Raw genomic sequence first — 25,407 nt, forward strand, 5'->3', positions numbered from 1 at the left:
GAAGCATCGTGAGAAGATTGCTTTTGCATTCACTATGGACACTTCAATTCCTTATCATATTTGCTTCATCATCTTCTCGCGAGGATTAGATTTTGTGTTTTCTTCGAATCATCATAAAACATTTATGATTCTTTTTTAGATACTTTTCATGAAAGATTTATTCTGTGTAATTCTTCTATATTTTGGAAGAGTTTATGTGCTTATTAGACAGATTATTTTTATGGTAGTATTTAGGGTTTAGATGAGCTAAACTCACCAAGCAAATGTTATTACCTTATATGCATCCTCAATCATATTTTATCCCGATAATTGTATATTACTCTTTATAATTAGCTACCTTTAGTATCTCTATTTTTATATTTTCAAAAGTAATATTAGAATCCTTTATTTTATAAAAATAAATATATTAAAATTCATATTAAAAAAATTATTTCAGAAGGTTAAAAAAAATATTGAAACAACATAGTTAAATATTTCACTTTCGTAAATACAAAGTTCTTATTATAACTTTCGAAAGTATAAAATTGAAATGCTAAATATGATTAATTGCATGCATAATATATAATTATCTCCACTTTTATCTTCTATGTTACATTTAGCTAAGTACTTCAGTTCGACCAACTGCTCTACTGTCAATGTTAGTTTTGAGCTTAAAAGCAAAAAATGTGTGGATTATATAACTTTATTCATTACACTCTAATATTTGAAATTATTACTGTATTCATGTTGTTGATATACTAAGTCCAACAACAACGAAGAGAAATGTTTCTACTGCAAGATTATGTGGAAGGTATGCACATCGTAATATTGTTAGATTTAATTTATTTGATTTTAATTTTAACATAATTTTTTTTTCGTATTACAGATAGCAAGATAACATGATTATAGATTTTATACTAACATCTGCAGCTTGTGACCTTCATATACAACGTGATCGACATTAGTGTGCAGCCTCTCCAAATAATCAGTCATTTATGTGTTCATGGTATCAACGAAAGTTTTGGTTGGGTATATATGATCAAGAAAAGGAAAAGATAATTGCGTCTTCTATCACTACAGCATTGTCACCATGATTAGACAACAACATTTGTTGCCGTCTCAAAGAAGCACGCGAATTGAAGCATCAGCTATGTCATAAAAGCTAGATTTAGGCAGTGATGTAGAAACAGTTTTACCACCATAGTCAGATCACTATCTCTCCCTCCTCAATATTCTTCTCGGCAATCTATTACTAGTTGAAAATGACATAGATCATGATATAGCAATATTATGATATTTTTTATATTTTTAATTTATTTTTTATTTAAAAATCAATCATTATAATATATATATAATATCTTCGTTAAGATTTGTATAAGTATACATTACTTAAATATACAAAAGTGATTCCTTTCCTCTTTCTACTCGGGATACTCTTTTCAAACTATTCGACGGCTTGTATTCATTAATGCAATCACTATAAAATTTTTTTAAGTTATTTAAATATGATAATTATATATTATTATAAGTATAATTCATCAATCTTTTATTTGGATATGATATACTTGACAAATATTCAAGTACTAAGAGAACCAACTTTAATGATAAATTATAATCATAAATTATGATTATGTCAAAAGCATATTATTTTGTAAGTCATTCAAGCCTTAGTTACTAATATTATAGTACCACTAAGCTCTTCAAATAATACTATAACATAAGCATAGGCCAAGTTATAAAGCATAGGTCATGCTAAGTATTTTATTTACCATAATTAAAATAATACAAGAGGAAAGTATTAGTATTAATTATATATATAATCTAAAAAATACTATAAATGATGTAATTGTAATAGATTATCCCCTTAATGATGAAGAAGTAATTGTTCATACTCTTAATAGTTTAAAAGGTGAATATAAAAACCTGAATACAACAATTTGAGCATGTGACTCATCAATACAACAATTATATAACAAGTTAATTGATTATAAAAAAAAGGATGTTGATAATTAGGGAAAAAAAAAACACTAACAAATCAATCTAACTCAAAACATAAGAAATTTTTATTAAAAGAAACCTAAACTATGCAACCTCTCTCCTATTGCTCTCTATATTACATATGCAAAACCTAAACCTTAATCTCTATTTACAATCTAAATAGTGTTTGAATATATTAGGATTTATCGTGATCATATCTAAATTATGTAACACAAATCAATTAAACTATTATCTAAAGATTCTTAGATGATTTAAATCATTAGCAGTATCTTAACATTCCCCCATACTGCTAATGTCTTAAATTCTTAATTTTTCTCGACAAAATAAAAACGTCTTGAAAAACAAGGGTTTTATAAAAATATCTGCAAGCCATTTTTTTTATTGCAACAGTCCAATTTTATGTCGTTGTTATTGATTTGTTCTGAAATGAAGTGATATATATGGATTGGATTCGTCCCCTTAATAATTGTAGATTGATTATCATAAAAAAAATTATAGTTGGATCCCTTTGATCGCACATCAAATCTATTAGAATTTGTCTCATTTGGATAGCTTGACAAGCTGCTATATTCAAATTTTAAGAATGAAAGTGCTACAAAAGATTGCATTTTGGAAGACCACCAGATTGCTCCTCTACTAATATTGAAAGCAAGCAAAGCATGTTGTGCTTCTGCGATCGTCAATAGAACTTGCCCAAACACTATCTAAACAACCAAAACATAAAAATTCATTAGTAGTAGAATACCATAATCTATGGCTAATGGTATCCTTCAGATGTCTTAAAATTTTCTTTGTCATACCCCAATGTATTTTACTTGGGCTAAGACTTTGTATAAATCATGATGATAAAGATGTACCAAATGTTATATCAAGTGGAGTGTGACCAAGTAAACTTCCAATTAAACTTTTGTACAGATTGCAATTAACCTTTTCTTCACTGTTGTTCAGGGAAAATTTCATATCTATGCCCATAAATTTTGTACAGGATTGCAACTCTACATCTTAAACTTCAAAAGCAAATCAGATATATATACATATATATATATATGTATGTATGTATGTATGTATTCTCTAGAAATGAATACATAATTGCGCTTCTTATCACTACAGCATTGTCAAAATGATTAGACCACACTTGTTTTGGTCTCGGATCAAAGAGCATGCGAAGCCTCAACATATGTGAGAACAGCAAGATTTAGGCAGGCAGTGATACCCAAACAGTCCTTCCACCACCGTCAGATCACTAGCCCTCTCCTCGACATTCCTCTTTGCAATCAACTGCTTGTTGAATAATATACCTTTTTTCCACGACCGATCTCTTGAAGCAGTCTATATAAACCCCGTTGCAGATGAATTCATTCCAGAGTTCAGAGCTTCCCTTGAATCAAAGGTTAGTTTCCTTGTGTGTTCTCTACTACATAGCATGATTTCTTTGCTTAATGTCCAATTAAGTTATGTGCGGACTCATTCATACATAGGTGAAAAGATGAAACTGGTCATCACCTCACTCGTAATACTGGTTCTGATGGTGTCAGTCACGACGGCAAGAGATCGCTACAAAGAAGGCATGAACCACCAGGTGAGCAAACTCACTGAGATGAACACAAAACGCTCAGGTGACAAGGATAAGACGATGACCTATGAACTGAACGAGAACGCTAAAGGTGAGAAGATCTATAACGTTGACGACAAAAATCTTTGTCAATGGCAAGGTGCCTTGAAAGGGAAGTGCCCATGACTTCCCTACACAAACAAGGAAGCAGATACGTATCCTGCACGCCCTTCAACTTCGTGATGCATGAAGCTCTGTGATATACACCTATGTAGAAGCAAATAATATGGATACGGTGTAGCTTCCTTCGAACCTCTTACTATGTGAAAACAAGTGGTCGGATGTAATGGTGTGTTCAGCTTATTAATATATATATGTAGGATATTGGCAATTAGTGTGCTGCCAGTGAACTCGACTCAGAATGATGACGGCCATAAGAAAGCAAACAAAAAGGAAGAACTTTGGGAGGGAATAGATTAAAATGATAATATGTATGGGAGAAATATGTGATGATTCTGTTTAACAAGAAATTAAATTCATCTGATAAGAATTTCTCATCTCCAACCACATCACGACTTCATTTAGATGTGTAGATGGTTAATGATAAACAGTACTTGGAAACGCTCTTGATTTAGATCATAATTCAATACAGGGTTATGCCTCCGACACCTCGACAGGACCGTCCCATTTCTCCGTTTGCTTGCTTCGTGGCTTTGCCACTTCTTTCCACGCGTTGGAAAAAAGCCTCTGCAGAGAACTAGTAAGCCTTCGATCTTTCTCTCTCAACGTGTTGAAAGCTACCATCGAGAACAACAGAGCCTTTGTTCTCTCGCTCTCTCACCTCCGGCTCTCCTGATCTCGATGGCCGTCTCTTCAAGGAAGCTTTCTCTGCAAGGAAGCTTCGCGCCCGCCGAGTGCGAGCGCAGATCCATGCGCCCGAGGACTACAGGCTCTCATGGGCGGATGAGCTGAAGAGATCACCGAATGGGTCCGTCCCGCGAGAGAAGCTGGAACACGACGACGACGACGACGACTTCTTCCAGTGCTCCGTGGACCGGAGGGCCGTGGACAACGTCAGGATGCTCATCGTCGATGCCGTGCAGCACGCTCAGGCGGGGCACCCCGGCATGGCCCTCGGGATGGCCGACGTTGCGTATCATCTCTATCGGCACGTCATGCGTTACAACCCCGAGAATCCAAGGTGGTTCAACAGGGATAGGTTTGTGCTCAGCGCCGGCCATGGATGCCTGCTTCAGGACGTGTGCCTCCACCTCACCGGTTTCGAATCTGTTCAGGTGTGTTGAATATTGTTCAATATTATTTAAGCTTTTTTGTCAAGTTAATTATAGTTTTAACCATTTTAACCATTATATATCAATTTTATCAAAAAAATTTAACCATTATATATATATATATATATATATATATAATATTTCAAGAAATAATAACAATGACAAATTGATAATAAGAGAAGTTATTTGGAGAGAGAGAGAGAGAGAGAGAGATATTAATTATGAATTAACTACAAAAATTGAAGTTCTGAATCAAGAAGACTGTCACTGGGAGATTGATATAAACACTTTTTATAGCTTTATAGTAGATTATGGTTTTTATGACACTAAATAGATCAAGTTCTAACAATAGGTTAATTTCTCATTTTTCAAAGTAACTTCCTCAAACATAGAATGCTCGCCGCACTAGATATTGTTATGTTCTAAGCATGTTAAAATCGATAATGATGATTTCAAATTCATTAATATGCATGAGATTGATCACTTTTCTGATTTCTGGCTACAAACTAGGATAAATTACATGTGATTTCCTTACACACACTGTAAATAGAGAGGAGGTCAGTGTGCATGCAATAGAGATAGAAGCTGTTAAGAGTTTGAGAGGCAGTGTTTTGACACACTTGTATTTTTTTTTCTTCCTATAGTGAAGATCTATCGACGTAGCTCAGTTTGGATAAATCATGTAATTCTTGATTTGTGTTTTATTCTTTTTTTTTTTTTTACTTCTTTGAATATGGTATTATAAGATTTGTTTTTATTTTCTCCTAACAAATTTAAGCCCAAAATTAATTTATTAAATTGTGGGTGAAACATTTTGATTATAACTTTTTCTTTTTTTTAGTTCACTTGGGTGCGACCAACACACCCAATTTTGATTTATTTATTTATTTATTTATTTTCACTTGGGTGTGATTAACATCAAAAATTGATGGTATATATGAAATTAGATATTAATTTAACTCAAAAATTTTAAAGTTATTAGGATGTGGAGCATTGTTAACGGTGGGACTATTAGTCCTCTTTCAATTTCAATACTCTATTAACGGGTCCTTTGTCCTGAAGATTTGAAGAGATTATGTAAATTGGGTATTTGTTAGGGATGAAGGAACAAGAAAATGATAAAAATGAAATGCTATAATATAATTAAAAAAATTCCTTTCGATCAAAAAAACCGATATAGTATTTAAACAAGAGGATAGACATAGAACACTTACAAGATATTTTCAAGTGTATATTCCTTATAGGACCTAATGGTAACTATCTCACATGTCACCCGTGATTAAGTTAGGTGTAGAAACTACTCTATAACTGTTAGATCATGGACTACTTTTTAAAACATGCATATAACTATCTGGAACATGATAACTACCTAGATAACTACTATGAATCAATTCTCCGGCAATCGAATTGTGCATTCTTCTTAAAGACATGTGCATTCTTCTCATCCTCCTCTTCTCCTTGTTCCATTTTGTCTTGTCACATGATCACTGAACTGCACTTGATGCAACAACGCAACAGGTCCTCTAGGTCAAGGTGTGGCAAATGCAGTTGGCCTTGCTCCCGCAAGGTTCAGTAAGCCTGACGCTGTCCTCGTTGATCATCGAACGTAAGCTAGTTATTAGTTTGATCAAGAGCAAAAGACCATGTTTTGGTTTCAAGCTTGTTGTCGACGTAGTTGCTGAAGCGATGGGCTGGTTTGGTTATTTGATTGCAGATACTGCATTATGGGTGATGGGGATGCCATGGAAGGCATATCCAACGAAGCTGCTTCTTTAGCTGCACACTGGAAGCTCAAGAAGCTCACGATCATATACGATGACAACCACATCACAATCGATGGAGACACCAATCTCGCCTTCTCCGAAGACATCTCTGCACGCTTTGAAGTTTTGGGTTGGATCACGATCACGGTGGACAACAGACATCAGAACGTCGAACCATTCAAAAACGCAATACGATGTGCTCATAACGAGACTGGCAGACCAACATTCATCGAGGCATGGTGATCTTTCCCTCGGTCTTAGTACGTTGGTCTATGATTAATACCATGGAATTTATCGATTCTTCAGGTGAGGACATTGATCGGAAGGTTGTCTCAGAAGGAGGGCACCTACAAGGCACATCATGCTACTTTTGAGGAGGATGATGTGACGAGAATGAAGAGGATGGTGAAGTGGGAGGACCGCCAGCCATTTCATGTCATCCCTCTGGTGTACAGGTGCAACATTTGTCTGCAGCAGTCTTCTCTCATATCATGTTTACTGTTCGAAGCAGTCTATCTATTTCATCTCTTTCCCATAACAAACGTCCGATGGTTTCACAGGGAAATGCAAAGGAAAAGAACATGGTGGAGATTTGGAGAAAAAGTGGAACTCCATTTTAAGGTACTATGAGACCAAGTACAAAGATGAAACTAAAGATTTCAAGGTTCTACTTGATGGTGGGCTGCCTTCGGGATGGGAAGCTTCCTTGCCGGTAATCGACTCTTTAACGACTACTAGTTGCGTTAGATTAGAAATATTTTACGTAGTAGATCATGTTTCAGACATGTTAGATTTCATGGACATTAACCAGAAATGGTCGACCTCCGACCCTGTCGATGCTACCCGTGGATACTCCGAGAGATGCCTGAATGCGCTGGTGAAGGTGCTCCCTGGACTGATCGGTGGTAGTGCAGACTTAGCAAGTTTATCTAAAAAGGTACGATGACTTCAAGCTCCCTGCGTCTCCGAGGGGCCGTAACATCCGATATGGAGTCCGTGAGCACGCCATGGCTGGGATCGCAAACGGCATTGCTTTGCGTGGAAGTGGACTGAAACCCTTTGCGACGACGTTCCTCACGTTCTCCGACTACATGAAGAATTCCATCAGGTTGTCAGCTTTGAGCCATGCTGGTGTCCTGTACGTGTTCACGCATGACTCCATCGGACTCGGGGAGGACGGGCCCACACCAGCCGGTGAAGCAACTGGCCGGCCTTCGAGCTATTCCTCGTATGTTAGTCTTCCGACATGCCGACGGAAACGAGAAAGTGATGTCAAACAACAGTTTCTCATCAATCCAAATGTAATTACATGATCAATCCCAGAGGCATGCTATAAAGGGGTTACATGTCCTTTGACAAATCCAACGTCAAGTATATTAGCCCAGCTACATTAGAAACTAAAACATAAATCATCCACTAGCACTAGAAATGTGAAATATATTGAGGGTTTATCAGCATCTTTTCACCTATCATAGCAACACATTTGGAGCACAAAGAGCAGGCTAAGTGTTCAAAAGTAGAGCGATATTTTTTGGTAGCAAGAAACATCATCATTTACGTAGGTGAAGCAAATTCACAACAGTGTCACAAGGTTCGTGAAGATGAACACATGAATGCTGATCATTTATGGCTATTGGACAAATGCATCACTGCATGTGCCACAAGAAGAAAATCTCACTGCGAGGACTCTTAGGTTGGCTATAGCATCTGCTGATCAGAATATTTTTGTAGAGGATCAGATATTTATCTGCATGCTGTGGGTCCTCTGCCATGGTATGCCTATAGTGATCATCATCTTGCGCCAAGAGAAGACTGGAAAAAGAAAGTTGTTAGATATTGGTAAAAAAAATGGAAGAGAAAACTGAATAATTGATCATTAACTTGCTCAGTATCGCATCAGTTCATATACTTCAAATTGACAAAAACATTAGAAAAACTATTTGCATGATGATACCTTGACTCCTGGGGGAGGTGTTCCTGTTTTTGCTGCTGCTGTGTTACCAAAAAAGAATTTACTTTTCTTTTCTGCAGGTTTCAAAATTTGGAATGAACACATCAAGGTTTCATCAACACTCATCATGGCACCAGCATTGTCAAATTCACCACAGTAATTTGGTGCCGAGAAGATTGTTACAAGTTGCCTATCAGCAAAGAACTCATACCCATCCTCCACCACCTACCAAGAGAACTTAAAAGATATTGACTAGGTTCAACATAAAAATTAAATCAATGAAGACAAATTGAGAAGGACAAAACCTGATGAGCACGGCAGATAAGATCTAAATCATGTTTCTGAAGAAACTCATTGACTCTATCAGGCCCAAAAGTATATGAAACTCCCCTATCATTCATTCCCCAACCTTGAATCTCCTTACTAGGGTCTGACCACAAAAGATCGCAAAGCAATCCATTATCTGGCACATCAGTAGGAAGTGCTAAATTTCGAATTTGATCTAGATTATGTAAGTCAGGAGAAAGGCCACCATGCATGCAAAGGATCTTTTCATCAATAAGAGCTGCTACAGGAAGACAGTTAAAACAATCTGTGAAGACCTTCCAAAGTCTAACATTAAATCTTCGTTTACATTCATCATAAAACCCATATATACGGTTAATCGATGCACTCTCATGATTCCCCCTCAGAAGAAAGAAGTTTTCTGGGTACTTGATCTTGTAGGCTAACAGAAGGCATATAGTCTCTAGGCTCTGTTTCCCCCTGTCCACATAATCCCCTAAGAATAGGTAATTGGCTACAGGTGGAAATCCACCATACTCAAAAAGCCTCAAGAGATCAGAGTACTGGCCATGAATATCACCTGTTTGCAAGAAATATCATATCAGACCTTACCAAAGAAATAAGGTCAACATTCTCAAAGACTACTTAATAAATAATTCCAATTAGAAAAAAGCTTTCACAATCGATTAACCACAAGAAAATGGAAACTGTTTGTTTATAATCCTGCAATGGAGTACTCCACTTGGGTGCTCACTATTTAGTTCAATGGTTGAACCAATTGAGCTGTATTAGGCAGTTTGTTTTCATTTGACCAACAGACAGACATTGCATCGTGGGTATTGGTGACCGGAATGTCCAGTGTAACATAATTGAAGAACAGCTCATGACATCAGTACCAGTTAAGTTTTCTATGTTATTGAAATCAAACTAAATCATAATTACGGTAATCTATATTATATTAATTTCCTAGTGCAGCTGTCTTTTATCTTCCAACACATAATTTAACCTATGCATTTATTTTATCAGATATTAATATGTTAGTCCCCATTCAAGTTTCAACTACAACATTGCTATATGATAAAGATATCAGCTTGTCGAACCCAAACATATTAAAAACATATCAAATTGCAAATTTTGGTGTCGAATGATGCAGCTTCCACAATGACAATTCTTTGCTTCTGTTTGATAAGTTGTGAAACCATAACTGTTTAGTGATTTCTATAAACAGGACAAAAAAACAGTCCACACCTAGATGTCCTGGTATAAATTGTAAAGATACAAAAATGTGATAAAAAAACTAAAGTAATATGCTTAAAGGGTGGAATAAGACCTTAAAAGTCTAGGTTTAAGTTTGTAAAGTTGGGACTATAGAACGATCAATACTTTTCATTATTATCTATGTAGGCTAGATACAAGAGATGAAAATGAAATATTCAAGAGTAAAAAACAGAGCATGGAGGAGGCAAAAGAATAGTGAATGCCAAAAGCGACAGAAGAAGAGAGTAAGGAAAAAAGGTTAGTGAGAAAAAGGGGGAAACAAACAAAGGAGAGCTGTTTAAATTCAGTGCATTCAAAGGCTATAAAAAAAACATTTAGTCGATAATAATTGCTTCGCATTACTAGTAACCATTTATGAATCCAGCTAAGCATTGATTTAAAGTAACAAAAGCAACGGTAGGAACTATGAAAAGTTTTTATTTAGCCAAATAAGTCTCTGGGTAATTTTCCATATTCAATGCAAAGTAAAACTAAACAATAGGATTAGATTATTCACAAATCCTGCAATTTACTCCTGAGTCATTCAGAACTATTTTAAAAAACTGTTAAACAGCACCATTCTACAATGTCACTCTACAGCTTTTCTCCAACTTCTACCCTCCTAGCTTAATTCTGTATGTGAGGGTACAAAATATAATAAAACTTTACATGCTCTACATCCTATATAAATTCTGCAAATCAAAATCTTTATCTTCAATATGTTCTAACTTCTTTTACAACTATGCATAGTAAAATTTTGAGAATTTCTACCAAAATTTCAGAATATTTTCCTAACTTCAGACTTTCCTGTAGGATTATTCGTTAAACCTAAGAAAAATAGAGATAAATTCCATGTCCTTTTTCCATGACATCACGTCTTTCCTCCAGGATTATTCATTCTAGTGTTTGCTTAATGGTTCATGTTATCCTATACAAACAAAATCAAGAGTTGAACATAGGGAACAATTACACTTTACAATTGCTTCCACAGTAGTGCTCCCGGTACAACTATCGGATAATAGCTTAGCCAGACCCCATAAACATCTTTCCTCACATGCTTGAAGTAGGAGGACAGACTGATTGGTTAAAAACCAAACTAAAACAGTCAACTTGGTACAGTTCTGAATTTCAGAAAATAGTTCAATTTTTAAAAGGTTAAATACTAAAGGATCACAGTTGGTTCAAATTTTTTTATTCTGAAAGTCCAAACCAACCTATAATTCGATATCTTGGCTATACCTGAAACCATAGCTCCAGGCATAAGAGAAGTGCATTTTTTGTTTGTCATATATAATGACCCATCACTATGGGTCCACAAGAACAATGATATGCAATATGTAGGTCTGAAATTATCTCAAGCAAATTTACAGGTTGGATTTTCAATTTCTTATGGGTCACATCAAACCCAGCCATGCATCGTTCTATCCTTATACCAAAACAGCATCCAAGGTTGATTTTTTTCCTAATTTTCCCACGTCAGATTTATCTCAAAATTTAGCCACTATAATTGCGATCAAGAAATTTAGCGGAGATATTTCACATCAATCAAAACGGTCCATAACAAGATCAAAGAGAAAAAAGAGAAAAAGAAGAAACAGGGAAGGAATTTACCGCAAATCTTGATGGGCGCCTCCAGCTCGAGCAGATTGGGCTGCTGCATGAAAATGTCCTTGGAAACGACGCAAAGCTGCCGGATCTCCGCCTCCAACAGCCGCACCTGCTTCCCCGCTCGACTCCCCTTCGCTTCCACCAGCCGATGGATGATATCATCCAACGATGCGGGTTCCATCCTCCAAGCACAAAGAAAACTCCCAACTCCACCCCCCGGAAGAACCCCAAATAGAAGAGAAAAGGAACACCTCAAAATAGCAAACTACAATGCAAAAAAGATCCGACCTTTCCCCGTCCTAAACCAACCAGGCGGCTAAAGAGCACAACATTCCATGTTCCAAATGGGGAGAAACCGCCTCTCCCCCGCCCTCGCTTTTCTTGTTAAAACCAACAGCTTTTTGAGCATTTTTCTCTCCCTTAATCGCCCGTTGGATGGATCGATCTCTTAATATCCCACTTTTCCTACCGATCTGGACTGAGACGGAAAGGGGATTCCCCACCGCTGGCTCCGTTCTCTCGCTGTCTTATTCATCTCCTCTCTCAATGCTGCCAACGGAGCGGACGGAAGACAGTGGCGGTGGTGGTGGTGGGGGAGAGGGAGGTTGCCGACTTAAGGGATCGTGGGTCGGACGGCTAAGATCCTACATTTAGATTGATTGGACACTGACCGTCAGATGAGAGATCGGCCACGACAGCACACTGATGGAAGCGGTGCGGCCGATGATCCAATAATTGAGCACATAGCGACATTTGGTAATAACGGTAGTTTTGGGAGGGCTTTAAAGCTAAGATTAATAGATTTATAATCGGTATTTTTGTCCATTGCAACATATATATATATATATATATATAAACTCAAATTAGTTGAATATAATAGCAGTCAACCTAACTTCTGTAGATTATGTAAGAAAACCTTAATGATTAAATAAGGAACTTTGCAAGGACGAATATGTAAAAAACCTCATAAAATAAAAAGATGTTATCAAATTTACCTACAGATTACCCGTGGTGGAATGGCCCACAGAGGTACCCTTGTCCGCGTCTGATCTCGTGTGCCACGTCGAATGCCACGTGGCGCCTTAGTCATACCGCGAGAAGTTGGGATATTAAACCTCGTCTATTATTGTCCGAGTACGAGACGACAACGTAATAGATTTGGATTAACGCAAGCTTGTATTGGTATGTGGCTTAGGGGAGAGTCTTTAACATCAATTCGAAGAAGAAAACCCAGGTGTCGTCTTGGAACCCCAAATTTGTCGTCACCAGTCCGCATCCAACCAGAGAACTCTTGATGAGGGGAGGATCTAACGGCAGAGGCCGCGGCCGCGGAGAGTCGAGGGCTGAATTCGGCGGCGGCGGCGGCGGTGGACGCGGGAGGGGGAAGTATACCAACCCATGCCTGACGATGCATCAGCCCTGGGCCTCGCTCCTGGTCTATGGCATCAAGCGCGTCGAAGGAAGATCCTGGCCTGCCCCTCTCACCGGTAATCCATCCCCTTGTTCTTCTGAATCCTCTCTGGCTGTCTTTGCACGGTTCTCCAGTCTCTTGCCCGTGCAACAGCTGTTGTCTGATCGGAACTCTCTAAGATAATTTTTATGTCATTGTATCACAGATTCTTTCTTTACATTACAAGCTCAAACCTTGTCACCTTTAAAAAGTTCTTGGATTCGATTTTTCGCGTTTGCCCTGGTTGCTTATGACTAACCATCGCAGATTTGAAATTGCTTGAGACGGTTTAGATCTCAGGTTTAGGGCTCTGACATTACTCTTCAGATTGTTTTAGTTTTTGAGTGTTCCTAATCCGATCACTAATATTTTTCTTGAGTGCTGGAAAGTTGGGATGCATAAATCTCGTTGTTTTCCTCCTTAATTCTTCTATTGACTATTAATTTTCTGGGCCTGACGTTTGTTTTTGTCTTCTGAAGGTCGGCTTTGGATACATGCTGCTTCGAAAGTTCCAGAACCTGAGACTATCAAAGCTATGGAGAATTTCTACAGGGAGATATATGCTGTGGCTGGGGTTAAGGATATAAAATTTCCAGAACACTATCCGGTTTCCCGATTGTTAGGTATGTCATCAGACACCTTCTGGTCTGCTTATGTCTACTTGTATTCGTAAAAGAATACATCATAAGTCTGATCCATATATCAAAATTATGTCCATATTAGCTTACTGTTATCATCTTAATGATTCTGACCAGTTACCACAAGTTGCAACTAAGGAGCTCTGTTGTGATAAGGGCCTCTTATGGTTGTGATTCTGAGGCTTTTTGTATGCGGCCTTGAACACATGGAAAGGGTTTATGTGTTTTGCAATAAGAACAACTGAAACAAATAGAGATTCAGTACCTTGTTATTTGTGTGTATAAATTCCCCATTGTAGCCCCTTCACTATAGTTCACAATACCATAAGGCAAAAAAATTCAACTTACACGATTAAATATTGAAGTAAAATTACTTTCCCCGGTTTTTTGTTTTTAGTCTTCCTTTAAGAAATTTTAGAAAGTTGCAAGAAGCAGCATAATAAGGCTTCTTGCTATACTATGGATAGAGGCCGGATGAAATATCATGCCTTAACATCTAGGTGAACTTAAATTCTAGGCTGACCATGTTATTCAATGAGTAATTGACACACAAGGATAGAATTTTTATGATCCTTAAACAAATGCCATGATCTTTTCAAGGATAACATCCTCAAAGAACCTAAGAGCACAATTGAATGTATGTGGAGAGTTCTGTAGTAAGATTCTTATTTTAACTAGGATAGAGTGATGAAGTAATTAACCTAGAAAGTATCGATCATGAATTTTGGACTAAATTACTTAAAACTTTCATATGAGTAACCCCAAAATGAGTAATAATATATATGATTTTGTTACTCAAAATAAAGTGTTTTGGCACAAACCAACAAGTAATATAAGTTGAATTTACTCATTCATTACAATCTTGAGAGTCGAGGGACACATGAGATACTGTTTCTTAAAGTATATATAAGTCCAGGTTTCTTTGAAGCTGTTGAGAAACAGAATGATCAGAAGAAAAATACAAATGCTTCCAAATGACATTAGAATTTTGGTACATAAAGATGCTTAAACATTCAAGAAAGTGGTCATTGGTGGAAGAGTGCTTTATCTGTTTATCCACGTACCATGAGGAGGAACAACTGCTGCCACCTCAGTTTTACATTGTACTGCAAAATTATCCACTGCCTTATGATATCACGTCAGACTAGTGATTATTAAGATATCAGAGATAGTGAGTAAATATAGAAGGATCATTTTTAGGGTATAGATTGAAAAGCTTACATATCCTTTTTCCCAATAAAGAAATATTAGTTGCTGATTGAGGTCAAAGCTCTTGATTTTTTGCTACAACTACAAGAACTCCATCCTTGGAGACTCACAGTAACCAGTGCCACAGTCTTTGGTCTTTCTGGAAGAATGTTCTTTTAAATAATCAATTCTTGTAATAGGGTATATGCAAATTGAATGGTTGCTGACTAGATCAGCATGATAACATTACTAGATCAGCATGGTAACGAGTACCATGAATCCAGCTGTGATACACTAGATCAGCATGGTATCATTGCAAGAAACCCAATTACTTGGAATATATGCAAATTGAATGGTTGCTGACCATTTTGGTATATGGGGATCATTAACTTGCTTATTTTCTTTTCAAGTCAGTACTGCTGTTAAGTGTAGCTGCCGCCAACACTATTTACAGGGTAAGTGGGTCCTAATGCTAGCCAACCAACTAAAGGAGACTAACATATTGATGTCTTGGGTTTCAATCTTTTTTTGGCTCATGAATGAAGGCCCAAATGGATTTTAAGTATATTATTTCGGCTTTTATCTTCTTTTCTAATTGTCCCCATACTTCAGCTTCACAACTTATGCCTCTTCTGTAACTCTAATAGCTTTTGGTTGGCAACAATTTAATTGAGGTGTAGTGCTAGTTTCGAGTCTCCTAGCAGGAGTGGTGGGTTTCACTTTCACCTCTATTGATAGAAGTATTCAAACTTCCATCTGAAATGTGTAATAGTCAAATATAAAAAAGTTGTCTGAAGATCAACTTGCAAAGGATAGCAAATCCTCTTTCAAAAGAACCAAAACCTTTGTGATATACTTCAACAGATAAGACACTCATCGTTGCAAAGGAACCAATTTCCTTTACCATGTAATAGTTGTCAATGCTTGCGATTTGAACATAGTACCAGTAGAAGAAATTCTTTTTAGAACTATTCAATTTCTAAATATGAAGTTATCCACTGATGAAATCCTGGACACCGTTTTGTATGATGATGATCATCATCATAATCATTATGAAGTTTTAAGAATTTGATTCACTTTTAGACATCTACTCCTCACCTTCAGCAGGCAACAATTACTTCAAAGACTCTTATTACAATTGACTCTGTTATATTAATGTTGGAAGTTTGTTGCCATAATAAAAATCATTGTATTCTGCTGGGAAGGAAATTTCTGACTGCAGTCTTAGGATATACGAGATGATTCCCATCAGAAGGGAAATAAAAGATGGGTGCTTAATGAGCAATGGTGGACTACAGGAGGAAGTAGATTTTGTGATAGAAGTTTGACTAGTCTACATAGTACTTAAAGCTGGAAGTTATTAAATGTTTTTGTCCTGATGGCCAAGTGTTATTGTCCTCTGATTAAAAATATCAACTTTTGTTTATGTTTTAGCTTTTGTGACTTTTCTTTTGTATGCTTGAATCATATGGAAACTGGCTTCTGCTCAGTTGGCATGGAGTTCAAAAAAATGATGATTTGAGATTACATTTTCTATAGTTAAAAAGAGCAGTTACTTTATTGGGACTTTGGTGATAGTGATACTATTTCTAAAACCTGATTATATATGTTTGCAATTGTAGGTTGTGTTGAAGTGGTAGGCTGTGTTAAATGTGAAGAGCTGGTGTGCTGGGAGGATGTACCTGAGTCGGTGAGGATTGTTTTTTCTTCTTTTCTGACACTGTTTCCGCTTACCTTGTTTAATATCATGTTAACTATCTTTGTTGTGTTTTTTTACCAATGTAGGTGAGACTTGAAGGCCAAACAGACTTCTGCTGGTTGTGTGAAAATCCTCAGGTATTTATGCACGACTTCACGGTTGTTAGTGATGAAAACCAGAGCTTAAGCACCAAGTAGTTCTAGGATCTTTTTGTGTGGTGTAATTGCCATTATGAAGATATTTCCTTCTTTTTATTTTAGTTATGATTATTGTTATGATAACATGAATGCAACCTCTGAAGTTGGCAGCATTAACTTTACATTGCAAGACAATGTTTCAGATTCATGGTAAATTTGACCTGACTTTCTGTTACTTTCTGCAGAAATTATTAATTCCATTTGAAATGCGTGGTTTTCAGAAAGTCTATAACTTGGAAAGAAGGGTAATTGGCACAAATTTCTGTTGTTATGTAACAAGGAAACTTTTATTATGTCATCTGCTTCTTTGTTCCTTTTCTTTCCTTGCCTCTTATATCATAACTGTTCTGCTGTGTTTACCTGCAGATTCATGATGTGGCAGTAAGAGGTCTTATCACTATCCAAGGCCCTTTACCCATAAAGTTTCCACTTCCAGATCCCCAGGATCCCTTTTCGCTAAGGCCAGGATCTCTTGCATTACACTTCAGTAGCTCCAAAGCACCTGAAGTGGCAAAAACACCTAATGTTAGTGCAGCTATAGCTGCTGCACGAGCTGCTGCTACACAATTCTCAAGGGAGGATCAGATTGCCACGTCTAATAGTTACCAAACTAATGTAACTGAGAAGAGCGAGTTCGGATCGGCAGAAACCAGTCATGCTGGGACTAGAAAAGAAGGCAGAAGGTTGCCTGATTCACATAATGAAAATCAGGGTCTTCAGGCTCTTAACTACAATCAACATATTACTCACAAAGAAAGAGATGAAAATAAGAGATATCCCGGTGAGAAAACCAGCAGAGGCTCTAGGTCGGACCCTGGAGCTTCTGGAAAGGTCAGCACTACTATTTCTTGATGCTTTAAGGTTTATGTTCTTACCCTTTAATCAAAGATAGGATCTCATACTTTAAGGCATTACAAAAATCCTTTTCTTCAATAATCTTTCATCATGTCTCTCTTTTCTCCACTTTGTGCATACCGTGGATTGAACTATTACACTATAGCTGGTTCCTCCTTCTGACTTTTAACTACTTCCAGGCATGTTTGACATGTATTATGCACATGAATGATCAAGCACAATAAACAAGCCTAGGGTATCTGTCTATGAAATTCTTTGCAGTACCCAAGGTACATAAGTTATAAAAAAATTATTTGAGTAAACCCAGAAGTGTAATATAAAGTTGCAAAGTTTTGAGTCGAGAACAAATGCACTTACCAAAGGGATCATTGGTGGTCTACTTATAAGCATGGAATTGAAAATCACGGTATATTGGCCGTACATGAGTGCATGCCAGTTGCACTGGTACTGGATGGATACTAATCTTCTTCAGCTTTGGCCAAATACTGACCCTATATTCTGTAATATTGTTTCGTTTGCCTGACTGGGTTCCGGTCCTGGTCTCAGTGCCTGACTGGTACCCTGCTTTTAAGCATGCCAACATGTAACATATGCTTGAACTTATATCTGTACATTTCAATTATGCTTCTAGGCTTACAATTCATCCGAAGAATGCTTGTTAGTGTATGCTAGATTAATGGTTTCAGAAGAATGTTTTCTGATTTCGTATGTGCATCATTGAATATGCCATGCAGTATTTTTGTGTGCTACCATCAGCATCTACTTTGTTTTTGTTTTTCAATGGCTTGCATTACCTTGACAATCAAACACCTCTACTTTGTAAATCTGATTAATTTACTACTTTTGTCTTACCAGCACAGATTGTTCTCTCAGATTATTTACTGATTCTCTGATTACTTAGATTTTTTCAGCAGCACTGAATGGATTAAGACTCGATCAAGTACCCCGGACGCGAGAACCAAGTGTGCAGCATCAAGGCTTTCTGAGGCAATGAACTCTGTGGGAATCATTAGAATATAGCTTAGTGGATTCATCCCCTAATTTTGTACCCCTCCGAAGTTATTGCAGAGTTACATTACCTAGCCAACCATTTCTGTACAGGTTCCTGACCCATTATTCATCACCAGCAGGTACCATTTATGAATAGAATAATTGTAGGAAGTCATGCGTCAGCACAAAGTTGTATCTTGCAGATTGTCTGTGCAAGCCGAACTGTACTTTTACTGATTTCTAATTGTTATTTTTTCATATGGTTTGCACATTTTACTTCTCATTACATTTGAGAAAATTTTAAGACAAGCTTTTGAGCTACTATTATGGATTGTTCTGCAATAATGTTGCTGTTCTCGAACACTCTTCCTAGTCACCCTAGAAATGTCGAGGATGGACAGGCAAAAAGATAAAAGAACAGAAATAAACAGTTGACCCGAAAAGATCCATCGAACACAGAATCTACCTCTGGATTTGTCGTCCAATGTGCGTCTCCTACGTCCTGCCGATTGATGCTGAATGAAGCTCGAGAGACTGTAACTCAGCTCAGGACCTTAAATACGAAAGAATATCTTAAATATTGATGAAATGATTACAATATTTTAGGCTTGAATTTTATCTTCATCGTCCTTAGTAATAAATAAAGAGAGGGAGCGTCGACTCGTTAGATCATGGAGGAGACATGAGGTGGTGGACATGAGCAGAGCGTGATGGGAATGGAATCTCGTTGACCACGACTCGTGTGATCCCTCACGCGTCAACTGGTCGATGCAGATCAGAGATTGTTTAACCGGTGTGCCAGTTGGACTTCTGGTAAGCGTGTTGACTTTCTTAGATAGACGTCCGCAACTCTTATCGACACTACAAACTACAAGATTTATGAGAGAAGCTTGTGATGACTAGAAAGTGCACAAAACCCTCTCCCTCTCTGCTCGATCCAACGCATGTGATTCAGTGGAATCCAACAGTCGTCCTTGTTCGCCCACTTGGCTTAGTGGCTTCTTCTTTCCCCTTCTGAGAGTTGTCTTTTCCTCTCAGTAGGCCCGAGCTGCCCGCCTTGATCTCTTCCACCTTGATCGCTTCTTGATTTCTGTTGGTTCTCTGTTCCCACACTTTCCTGGCTTCCTTGGGAGTAGGCTTCTTCTTTTCTTCGTCTCTAGATCTCTTCTGATGATCTCTCTCCAAGCACGCGAACAGCTCTTGTCCTAAAAGGCTCATCTTTCTATCCCTCATCTCCAATGGATGCGTCTCATGTTGAACCACCGCCACCTCCACACTCCTCCGCTTCCGTCACCAGCTTTCCGGTCCTGGCCATCACCATCTTGGGCATTCTGACCACCGCCATGCTCCTCATCAGCTACTACGTCTTCGTCATCAAGTGCCGCCTCGTCTGGCCGCGCTCTGACCTCCTCCGCTGCCTCTTCTCCTCTGCCGAGTCCCGCCGCCATCGCCACCTCTATATACCTCCCGTCATCCACGCCATCGCCACCGAGTTCCACGGTCTTGATCCGTCGGTAATCCGTTCCATTCCCGTCATCAAATTCACGAGAGCGGGCGACGGCGACGCCCGACGGAAGACGTCCTTCCACGACTGTGCAATCTGCTTGAATGAGTTCCGGGAGGAGGAAAGGCTCAAGCTGCTTCCTGACTGCTCTCATGCCTTCCATATCGACTGCATCGATACCTGGCTCCAGTTCAACGCCAACTGCCCGCTGTGTCGGACGGGTATCACGAGTTCTTCTGTCGGCTTGGCGACTGATCACGTCGTAGCGCTCGCTCCTCGACGTGAGCAGAGTGGAAGCTTCGCGGTGGATGTGAGGGATGAAGTTAGTGACCAAACCTCAAGAGGGGAGGCAAGCAATCCTTCGCTGTGGAAGAAGAGGAGGAAGCACAACAAAGTGGGGAGCATGGGGGACGAATGCATTGATGTCAGGGGAAAGGATGAGCAGTTCCGTGTTCAGCCCATAAGGAGGTCATTCTCCATGGACTCATCCGCCGAAAGGCAGCTCTACCTGTCAGTCCAGGAGGAGATCTTGAGACAGAAGCAGAACTGTTATGAAGCAGGCAGTGGTGAAGGAAGCAGCAGCAACGTTCGTGGCGGAGACGGTGGCGGGAGCGGAAGAGTTCGGCGGTCATTGTTCTCGTTCGGCCGGAGCTCCAGGATTCCGGTCCTTCCAAGGCTGCTTGATGTGTGAGATATGAGACGTTAGCTGCTGCTAATGTCATCTCTGTTTCGTTCTTCGGTGGTCTTCGAAACTGGAAGGAGTGTTTGTAATAGATTCCGAAACAAAACCTTTGTGTCAATGACTGTATACTGATTTCAACTCACGAGAAGCTCAAGCGATTTGTCGTTTCGCATTCGGTGGGCACAATTAGAGGCATCATTACTGGAACTGATGGTCTTCGAAGTTCTTCCAGCTTTCACGGCATGTGAACCTTGCAGATTTGCATCATGATCGCTGACTGACGTCTGGCGAACTCTTCCGAGTCAAAATTGCCAAGGCTACATGAGAAATCGGGAGAAAGTGGGTCAGACAAATGATCTCTCTTCCGATCATCGAGCACACAGGTGTGCCAGTCAACGCTGGTGTATGTTCACATGCGCGTGCCGCAGGGAACTGTGTGGGTATTAGAATTGCCTCAACACTGCAGGAACGCATGTGCCTCTGATGATGTGCGGAGAGTTGTCATGAAAGCACTCCTGACAACCTAAAGAGAGGAAGAGTTCCCCATTGACAATGGCAGTTCGCATTCAATTTAGGAACAGAAACGCTGCAAAGTGATCGAGAACTCCCTCTACCTCGCAGTTGTTGTGGTTGCAGAGTAAATGGGTGGGGGGAACGGGAATGCTTTTGCAGACATAAATTCCCAGTTCGGATGTCCACGAAGGAAGTACGGTGTAGCATTTGATTCCTACGTCTTCTTACTGCGTCTCTTATATCTTTCTTGGCAGCGATCGTGGGAAAAGAGAAGAGAAACCATGATGGAGGTGTGCAATATCTAATTCTCTTAATCTCCGACCTCCTATGTTTATTAGACCGGAGCTTGGTCAACTCTGACTAGCATTAGATCTACATCAAATATAATGTTACGCCAAGAAGTAGAAAACATCAGACAAGGTTGGCATCATTTGATTTGCCGCTTTGCAACAACAGCACTGGAAACAAGACCTACTGCAGTCAGGGTTCGTACAAAGACCAGAGCTGCTCTGATTTCTGACAGACGAATAGAAAAGTTGAATTCACATCACTGCTGAAACAGGGATTCGAATCAAGAAAGCTCGTGATGGATGGCATGTTTTGCAGTAAAGAAACAGCCATGTCTTAGAGTTGGCAAGAAAAATTGTGGCAAGTTCGAGTCACCTGAATCCGAAGAAGAAAATGTTTCTCGACTTGGATCTCTTGATTTGAATCATTATGAATCAGTAAGTCTGACTCGAGACTCTGATGCGATCAAGACAATGCAGAGAAGAGAGTGTTTTGTGTTTCAGCTCTTAGAGCATGGGGCTCGGGGGAATATTCTTATTAGAATTAAATTATAACATGATAAATGTCATTATCCTATTCTAGTTGTTTGTGAATGAATGTGTCGTGGCTCGTTGGTCAGCACGGCCTGGTCCATGGGTCGATGTCGAGAGTATCCCATTGGCTAAGCTGGATGCCGAGACGTCGACCGACCCTCGGTGTCGGGTTCTTGATCAGCGCTTCTCAGCCTAGGAGCTGAACAGTCGATGGCTCGCTTGCGAGGTCGTCGATCGGCAACCTTCGAGGTTGGGGCGCCCATGAATCGTGAATGGTCGCTTTCCTGTAGAAAAAGGTCTTCGTCGGGTGATCCCCGGTCGTGGCCCCACCGACGAACAAGTTAGTTAAATCTTTTTTTTCCCTCTCCTCTGTGGGTATCCATGAAGGGTTCTTATATTATGACATGAGGGTGGATCGTACGCGGTTCGAGGTGATAGATGTGTCGGACAGCGTCTCAGCATGCATGGGCTCTGACCTTGCGTGCGAGGGTGATGACATCCTGGATCTATCAGAATGAGGCGTGTGGGATGTCATAACGTATGACGTTTTGGTACGGGTTCTGACTTTGTGTGTGGGATATGATGGCATGCCTGGGATCCATAATTTGTCATATATATCACTAGTGAGATCTGACTGACTGGAATTCATGCATTAGGCTTCAAATGGTGAGGAATTCATTCGTCATAAAATGAAGGATATGTCTTTGTCAATCTCGAGTCCCTTTCAGAAGTTATAATCTTGGTGTGCACTGAATCAAAACTGTGAGCCTTTTGTGACTAGTTACTGAACAATTGACAGAAAATTCATGCAGTATTCCTTCAAACCACTTTAGCTGATCTGCTTCGCCACCTATGCTCTGGAAAGTGTGCTGGTTTCTTCTTTTCCTGTTTCAGAAGCCACAAACGAGGCCCCTTCAGGTGTCATGTCCTTCTCTTGATCTCTTTCTTTCCCCCAGAGCACCAAGTACAGTCCAATGGCGACAACTATGCCTCCAATGATGCTATAACAAGAAAGACAACAATAATTTGATCTCAGAACTCTCATGCTGGTTCATTTCTTCTGTACAAGTCGATCTTCGTATGATAAACTGAGAGATTTGTGTTCGATGTGTACCTTCCCAGGAAGAGTTTTTCACCAAAAGCAAAGTATGCTAGAACTGCAACCATTATGGTGCCGAGAGGGTTGAACATGGTCACAAAAACTGGTCCTTTTTCCTTGGTGCACCACAGTTTTATGTAGATGATCAAACCAGAGCCGACAATTCCCTGCAATATTGTCCACACAAATATAAATATACTGTGCCAAAAGTATGAGTCGACATCTTCATGGAAAGGTGTACTTACAGCATACAAGATACTCCATAGTTTAACATCAAATCCAAGCTTCCATGATGCTGGTTTGTGTTCTACAAATGCTGCAAAAATAGCTGATTGTGCACCCCCAACGAAGCACATCCATGCAGTAAGTGAAAGTTGTGCTGGATATCTTCTCAACGTTATTGCCTGTATGTTTAAACATAAGAGTAAGACTGATCTGTCCGCCTGTCACGCCTCCATGATGTTTAGGTTGGTGATTCTCTTATTTGCTTTTGGGTTTTTCTTCCTCTGCAGTTGAAACGAACGATTACATGGCTTGCTTGGACGAGAGGAGAGAAGTACCTGCATGATGTACCATATGGACCATGTTATGCAGCTTCCCACTGTAAGAAGTGATCCTTTCAACCAGTTCTCATGGATGGAATTTCCATGGATTTGAATTAGTGGTCCATAAAAGTTCTTCATCGCTGGTCCTTTGTAGAGTGTCATGGTTGTAACACCGGCCAACGACACCACAGTTCCGGCAGCCTTTGCCACCCCCTTAGGGCTCCCAAGATCAAGACGCTCCATTCTAAACCAAGAAATAGCCATCGGAGCAGTGAGTTTACATTCTGCAATGAATTGCCATGAGTGACATGTTCTGTGACCAAGCAGACTGGCAATGACAAGAGTCATGACATGTTCTGTACCTGAGCAGGATGGCAGTGACAAAAGTCACGGCAGCGATGGTGTTGATCATAGAAGCAACAAAGGTTGGAGAGGTGTATTTTAAGCTTGCAAAGTACATGTTTAGAGTTAGGCTGACCCTGTAGGACGAGCAGATAACAACAGTGAGTTCAGGTATTAGCATCAGTTAAACTACATGCTGCTTAAGATGTTTTCCTCTCACCCAAGAAGGGAAAGAACACAAATCTCCAGGAACAATGCCCATGTAAGCTTTGGCCGTAATTTTCTGCCACAAGGTAGAAGTGAAGATTTGGGAAACAGTCTCGGGATTAGAATTCACATGTTGCTACTGGTTAGTAACAAAAAGTCTATGTACCTCTCGAGGAAATAGGCAAAAGGCCACATGACCAAGGCAGCAACAATGTGTCTGTAAGTTACGAAGACATGGGGATTCAATCCCTGGTCGAAAGAGGCTTCTGTAATGAAGTAGAGGATCGTGTAACCTAATTGTGCCATGGTCATGAGAAGGTGTGGCTTAAATCTCCTGTATGTTCTTCTGATTTGTGTCATTGAAGGCGCCATGGCTGTGGAGCTTCTCTTTCCTTCCTCTCTGCTGCCGCTCTTGCTGCCACTGGTTTCTGAACGCTATGGCAAGTGAGGTTGTAGCCTTCGACTACAAATAAATGGGTCTATCTCTTGTCATTCTTCTCGTATATTTTTGGCACAGCTGGATTCTTGCATCACCACAAACTCGTTTTTAGTAGAGTTTGTGTTCTACACGCACAAGCTTTGCTGCAATTGTTTCTCAAAGTCTTTCCCTGAAGGACTGCTGCATTTTGCGTGCGTCATGATACCATCTACATCTGAAGGTTGCATCTGAATACCTGCAGCAGCGAACACTTTTTCGGCTAGTTGTTACGAGGAATATTTTTTTCTCCGTCGTAGAATTTGACGTCATTGTGAACTTTTCTCCGTCGGAATCGATGGATTAGCTTTTCATTTCTCATTTCATTCAACTTCTTTAGGAAATATCTGACTTTCTATCTGATGATCAATTACAGCTCAGGATGTTGCTTGTGAGCATGAAGAAGATTCATCACTCATTCCTTTACACTTTCATGACTAGATTGTAAGTTCTGGAATATATATGCTGGAAAGCTGAAGACCAGAGAACTCTCTGCAAGAAGCATTTTGCAGAACCA

At 39.3% G+C, this 25,407-nt stretch overlaps 4 protein-coding genes and 1 pseudogene across 6 annotated transcripts; 3 read left to right on the top strand and 2 right to left on the bottom strand.

Annotated features, from left to right (window-relative positions):
- Window positions 1–4,608: 4,608 nt before the first annotated feature.
- LOC103970839 (transketolase-1, chloroplastic-like) lies at window positions 4,609–7,923 on the top strand (annotated as a pseudogene).
- A 59-nt stretch (window positions 7,924–7,982) lies between these two features.
- LOC135627717 (serine/threonine-protein phosphatase PP1 isozyme 3-like) lies at window positions 7,983–12,288 on the bottom strand. Its single transcript, XM_065133907.1, has 4 exons — window positions 11,689–12,288; window positions 8,841–9,400; window positions 8,539–8,760; window positions 7,983–8,396 (listed from the first exon to the last, which is right to left on the bottom strand). The coding sequence occupies exons 1-4, from the start codon at window positions 11,864–11,866 to the stop codon at window positions 8,376–8,378; spliced, it is 981 nt and encodes a 326-aa protein (XP_064989979.1). The 5' UTR covers window positions 11,867–12,288; the 3' UTR covers window positions 7,983–8,375.
- A 557-nt stretch (window positions 12,289–12,845) lies between these two features.
- On the top strand, window positions 12,846–18,978 carry LOC135627715 (uncharacterized). Of its 3 annotated transcripts, none has more exons than XM_065133904.1 (7): window positions 12,846–13,172; window positions 13,615–13,758; window positions 16,584–16,651; window positions 16,747–16,797; window positions 17,043–17,102; window positions 17,224–17,688; window positions 18,614–18,978. In XM_065133904.1, exons 1-7 carry the CDS (start codon window positions 12,980–12,982, stop codon window positions 18,704–18,706), a joined length of 1,074 nt encoding a protein of 357 aa, XP_064989976.1. In that variant the 5' UTR covers window positions 12,846–12,979; the 3' UTR covers window positions 18,707–18,978. The 3 variants fall into 3 exon arrangements, with proteins under 3 accessions (XP_064989976.1, XP_064989977.1, XP_064989978.1); XM_065133905.1 differs by having other exon boundaries at window positions 18,624–18,978; XM_065133906.1 differs by having other exon boundaries at window positions 18,627–18,978.
- A 619-nt stretch (window positions 18,979–19,597) lies between these two features.
- LOC135627644 (RING-H2 finger protein ATL16-like) lies at window positions 19,598–21,030 on the top strand. The gene has a single exon (XM_065133777.1). It carries the CDS (start codon window positions 19,941–19,943, stop codon window positions 20,895–20,897), a length of 957 nt encoding a protein of 318 aa, XP_064989849.1. The 5' UTR covers window positions 19,598–19,940; the 3' UTR covers window positions 20,898–21,030.
- Window positions 21,031–22,842: 1,812 nt separating this feature from the next.
- LOC135627325 (WAT1-related protein At4g08300-like) lies at window positions 22,843–24,870 on the bottom strand. Its single transcript, XM_065133382.1, has 7 exons — window positions 24,582–24,870; window positions 24,429–24,491; window positions 24,229–24,345; window positions 23,882–24,110; window positions 23,567–23,725; window positions 23,337–23,488; window positions 22,843–23,223 (listed from the first exon to the last, which is right to left on the bottom strand). The coding sequence occupies exons 1-7, from the start codon at window positions 24,785–24,787 to the stop codon at window positions 23,073–23,075; spliced, it is 1,077 nt and encodes a 358-aa protein (XP_064989454.1). The 5' UTR covers window positions 24,788–24,870; the 3' UTR covers window positions 22,843–23,072.
- Window positions 24,871–25,407: the final 537 nt, after the last annotated feature.

Source organism: Musa acuminata, chromosome BXJ2-11, assembly GCF_036884655.1.
Source record: "Musa acuminata AAA Group cultivar baxijiao chromosome BXJ2-11, Cavendish_Baxijiao_AAA, whole genome shotgun sequence".
In the NCBI taxonomy this organism is placed as follows: Eukaryota; Viridiplantae; Streptophyta; class Magnoliopsida; order Zingiberales; family Musaceae; genus Musa; species Musa acuminata.